At 33.3% G+C, this 5447-nt stretch overlaps 1 protein-coding gene across 1 annotated transcript; it reads left to right on the top strand.

The window, feature by feature from the left end:
- Window positions 1-741: 741 nt before the first annotated feature.
- On the top strand, window positions 742-4715 carry cnot9 (CCR4-NOT transcription complex subunit 9). Its single transcript, XM_042756194.1, is given in 9 exon segments — window positions 742-887; window positions 1560-1742; window positions 2924-3042; window positions 3134-3243; window positions 3325-3434; window positions 3550-3648; window positions 3963-4054; window positions 4210-4234; window positions 4237-4715. Coding segments are annotated over 9 exon segments (900 nt in total). The 5' UTR covers window positions 742-869; the 3' UTR covers window positions 4381-4715.
- Window positions 4716-5447: the final 732 nt, after the last annotated feature.

The raw sequence follows: 5447 nt of genomic DNA, 5'->3' as shown, positions 1-5447 counted from the left end.
AAAAAAATAAAGCTTTAATATGGTGATCTCACAGTTACTGTAGCCTAAATCTAAGTGTTTGGTTCACTAAAATGAACCGACTCGACTTCATTTCCTCAGGAATCTGACTAAGTTGGTCATGCTGTGAATTAAGAAGAACCGACTCATTTTAGTGAATCATTCGGGAAACTGACTACAGCGCCAATACCCAATACCCTCTTGTCAAAGAATGAAAAGTGTAAATTAAATTTAAAAAAAAAAAAAGTTGCTTATGTGGCTTGTGTTCGCATGCTTTTATTAAAATAATAAAAACTAAATTAATTTGTAATCATAAATTGATTTTTAACATTTAAACCCAGAATATTTTAGCCAGTGATGAACTCAGTAAAATATCATTTTAATAACATACAATAATAATATTGTTTTTTTAATTGTAATAATAATAAAATAATAGTAATTTTAAAATTCCATATAATATTTTTTATTTCTATCTATCGTTCTATATACAGGCACGGGCGCCGTAACTGTTATATATCATCTATCTATCATCCTATCGTTCTATAACGTTTATGTAATATTACTGTAATTCTATTTTGTTATTTTAATACATAATACAAAATTATTATATTATTACATTAAAATTTTATTAATGAACAGCTCAGCTTTGGGGGCAGCAGTGAACGCTAGATCCTTATTACTCTCCATAAACTTACGCCGAAGAAGAAAAAGCGTACCGAAAGAGAACCGTAGAAGAAGAGCAGCACCAGCAGCAGCGGAAGGCGGTTGTTTTCTTTTAGCTTGTTTGCTAATGTAAACCCGAATTTATTATCTTTGTTTTAACAACTACAGCTCACTCGTACTCTGGAGATCACAGTAAAGTGGTAGGGAGGATGCTGGCTACAGGAACGGTGAGATTTTGCATGGTTTGGCCGTTTTACGCTTGTTTTATGCTGGGGCCTGATAGAGCGTAACGGCTTAAAAGCTAACGCAGTCAGTTCCTATGGTGATGTATTTAAAAATTATACGCTGCTTTATATTAGGATAAGATTATGTGAGTTTATATATTTATTAGAGTGTCTTAAATCTGAAATAAGAGTTTTAGGAAATTACGAGTCTGAGTTTTTCACGTGCCGTTAGTTATGAATGTGGTGAACTGATAATTATATTATTAATAATAATATTTTTTGCGGTGTCTTAAAATATTGCATTATCCAGTAATAATAATAATTTAATAATTTGTCAATAATGGTTATTTAGAACATTTTATGTACGATTATAACAAAGTGCATAAATATAAACACGGGACATAAAAATCAAACATTTAAAGAAATAAATTCTTAATTAAAATTTAACAAGTTTATGTAAGAATGATTAAATTATAAAAACGAAATAGTGTTATAAAATAAACGTTGCAATTAAGGTGCTATTAAAGGAAATGCACAAAAAGATGCATTTTTAGTAATAACAATAAAAACAACAACAACAACAACGTGAATGCAAATCAAGCTTGATTTTCTAATAAATATTAGTTCTAATGTTTTTTTGATTTCGTAAGCGGGCTCTGTAATCAAGTCTTGTAGACTGTAACCACGGCGGGTCTGACGCAGGTGGACCGTGACAAGATCTATCAATGGATCAACGAGCTCTCCAGCCCTGAAACGCGTGAGAACGCCCTGCTGGAGCTCAGCAAGAAGAGGGAGTCTGTGACAGATCTGGCCCCGATGCTCTGGCACTCCTGTGGTACTATAGCAGCTCTCCTGCAGGTGCGCGGAAATCACTTCATGCTCGATTCAACACACAATAAGATAAGACCTGGTTAGCAAGCAATATTATGTTTGTACATGCATATTTTAGTGTGACACAACAAAATAAATGTTCTTGGTTAAAAAAAATAATAATTTATTTTAGTCTTAATATAGGTCAATACCTTTTGGCATAAGTTTTTTAAATATAATTTAAATAAAATAAACCTAAAATTAAAATCTAAACCTAAATCTGTAGTTGTGTAAAAATGTTAATAAAAATAATAAACTGTTAATGAGTTAATGTTATTTTGCAGAAAATTTCAAAAATGGGAAAAAAAGTAATTTTTAACTGTTTTTTTTTAACACACTTTTTTTTTATTTAGAAATTCAGTGAAAATTTTTTTGACTGAGAATGAATGACATTTGGCAGTAAAATGAATTAAAAAAAAAACTTTAACAAAGAATAAAAAATATAGTATAACATTTTCCACTTAATGATACAAAAATAGAAATTTTATTTTTAATATATGAAGTGATTTGTAACTACCTTTTTGATTGAACTGGTTTGTTTCAGTATATAATTTTTTTCGGTTTATAAGTAAATCTAGTTTATTAAATCTTTTTTAATTGTAATGAATGACATTTGACAGTAAAATAATTCTTAAAATATTCAGATATTATTTCAAATATTAGAAAGGGGAAAAAAAGAAAAATAATAATGTATAAATATAATTAAATTTTTAATTTTAATGAATGAATGTGCCGTTGTAAAGAATTATTATTTAAAAAATAATAAAAAAAAATATTAAAAATCTAAATAAATGAGTTATGAGAATACAGTATAATATTTAGCAATTGATACAAAATAAACATATTTAAGAAATTGTCATTTTTAATATAGAAAGTGATTTATAACTGCATTTATTATTGATTTAACTGGTTTCTGAATTCATAAATCATCAAAAAAAATGGATGAAAATGAATGACATTTGACAGTAAAATAATTATTACAAAGTTGTTGTATCCACATTAATTCAGATATTAGGAAAATGTATATACTATATATATAAAAAATACATAAAATAAACAATAATATTAATAATAATAAAATGAATAAAGCTCCCAAATTTCGAAATAAAAGTGCTCATAAAATATATTAATATATAAAAATATATAAATATATATATTTTTTTTTACAGGAGATTGTGAACATCTACCCATCCATAAACCCCCCGACACTGACAGCACATCAGTCTAATCGAGTGTGTAACGCTTTAGCACTGCTGCAGTGTGTGGCCTCCCCACGTAGAGAGACACGGTGGTAACTCCCTTCCTGTACACACATGAAATGATACACTGTTATTAATTCTGTGCCACACTGACTCCCCCTTTTTGTTCTTCATCCTCAGCTCTGCTTTCCTGGCAGCTCACATCCCTCTGTTTCTGTATCCCTTCCTGCACACGGTCAGTAAAACTCGACCCTTCGAATACCTGCGGCTCACAAGTCTGGGTGTTATCGGTAAGAAAGCCAGCTAATACAGCAAACAATCAAAAAACATCTTAGTAAGAAAGAGTGTATTGAAATGTGTTTGTCTGATAGGTGCACTAGTGAAAACAGATGAGCAGGAGGTGATCAACTTCCTGTTGACCACAGAAATCATTCCTCTCCGTCTGCGCATCATGGAGTCCGGCAGCGAGCTCTCCAAAACGGTCCGCTTACTACAATGTCACCAAATTCCTTCTAACATATTATTTATGAGTGGATTCAAAAGGATGGATGCATTTTGCAGGTGTATTTTTTTTTTTAAGTGTGTTTTTCTTTCAGGTGGCCACATTTATACTGCAGAAGATCCTCCTGGATGACACGGGTCTTGCGTATATCTGCCAGACCTACGAACGCTTTTCACATGTCGCCATGATACTGGTGATTCATTATTATTCATCTTATTCATAATTCTTTTTGTGCTTAATTGACATTTGGTACTGATAGACAGAGTTAACCATGTTAAAATAAATATAAGAAAAAATAAAAAGTATTAACAGTGATGATATACATGTAACGATTAATGTGTCATTTTGCAGAAAACTGGTGAATTATTTAATGAAAATACAGTCTAAAAATTTGCATTTGATGAAAAAAATGCAATTATTATTTATTTTTTTGTAAAGTGATATGAACCATTTTTACATGTTTACACACACATCTTTTGATTTTTTTGTGTGCTTTTTGTCTTGCAGGGAAAGATGGTTCTTCAGTTGTCTAAGGAGCCTTCGGCTCGCCTGCTGAAACATGTTGTGCGCTGTTATTTACGGCTTTCTGACAACTCCAGGGATTTTTTTCCCTGCTTTGGAGTTCCTTGCTCATTGTTGGCCTGTAGGAGGTGCACAAATATTGCAGTTTGGTTCTTAATTCAGTGTGATTGATCAATAAAAAATAAAGAAGATCAGCCATATTTAAATATAAATCATATTTTGTGTCTCTCAGGGCGAGAGAAGCTCTGCGTCAGTGCCCATGCCCGACCAGATGAAGGACACCAGTTTGCTCAAGTGCTAAAGGGACGACTCCACCACCAAACGCTGGCTTGCTCAGCTTGTCAAAAACCTACAGGAAGGGCAGGTCACAGACCCCCGCGGCATCCCCTTACCTCCTCAGTAAAACACACTCATCCCAAACCCTCCAGGACGACCAGCACCATACCTTAAACACATCAGACTGTTTCACATACAAGGGCACTTAATATTTTTTTGCCAAGAAGCTCAGAAACGGTGCTCAGTATTCACGGTTTGTTTCGAGATCTTAACAATTGACTTTAGACTCTGCTGGACTGAGGAAGAGTCAGTCTCATCCATTATTAGGCTTTTTTTTCTTGTTCCTCTTAAGCCTTTTTGATGGAATCGAGAGGAATTTAAAGACTGTTTTGTCTGTGTTTTTCATCAGAAAAATGTGTAATTTTGAATGCTGTTAAATAAACAGTGTCATGCCATCGTAAATGTGCTGCCTTTCTGGTCATGAGGAGGAATTAGGATGTTTTACTCTGGAATGAATTTCAGGCTAATTTAAAATTACAGTTATAGACCATAAAATAGAGATTATGAAATTATGTGAGTGAAATTAAGTATGTGGGAAGATACAGTTTGTTCAATATATTGTACTTGCATATACCAAATAACATTACATTTAGTGTAAAAATATCAACTGAATCAGCTGAGTTTAGTTGCTAATAACTTTTGTGTAATGAACGATCTGATACGTCGTTAAACACAAGGTGAGAGTTTCATTGAGGTGATGTCTGCAATGGAAAGTGTTTGTCCGTGTGTGTGTGTGTGTGTGCGTATAGGAGTCTGGAAGCACTCCCAGGGTTTGGCTCGATGATATAGCGGGTAGGGAAGGGACCCCCTTATAAAGACGCCAGCGCTGCGTGTGTAAGCTGAGCTCAGACATTGAGCTTGGCTGTGTTTTATTCATGAACAGAAACACGAGGAAGGGACAGAGAAGAAGAATTCCTAATAAGAGATGAAGCTGGGTACTATCAAAATCGACCACGAGACCCCTTGACAGGCATAAGCACGCTTCAGACGGGTTAATTTTCAAATACAAGATGTTCAAAATTCACCTAAAAAATTCCACTTCCTCTTATTCCCTGTATCCGCCCGAATACAGTTTAAACAGGGTTGCTAAATGTTGAAGCCTACTTTAGTAACCTGATCCAATCATCTGGGGTC

The sequence above is a fragment of the Cyprinus carpio genome, unplaced genomic scaffold, assembly GCF_018340385.1.
Source record: "Cyprinus carpio isolate SPL01 unplaced genomic scaffold, ASM1834038v1 S000006810, whole genome shotgun sequence".
NCBI lineage: Eukaryota > Metazoa > Chordata > Actinopteri > Cypriniformes > Cyprinidae > Cyprinus > Cyprinus carpio.
Note: the sequence above shows the minus strand (reverse complement) of the source record. Positions and strands in the feature narration are given on the sequence as shown.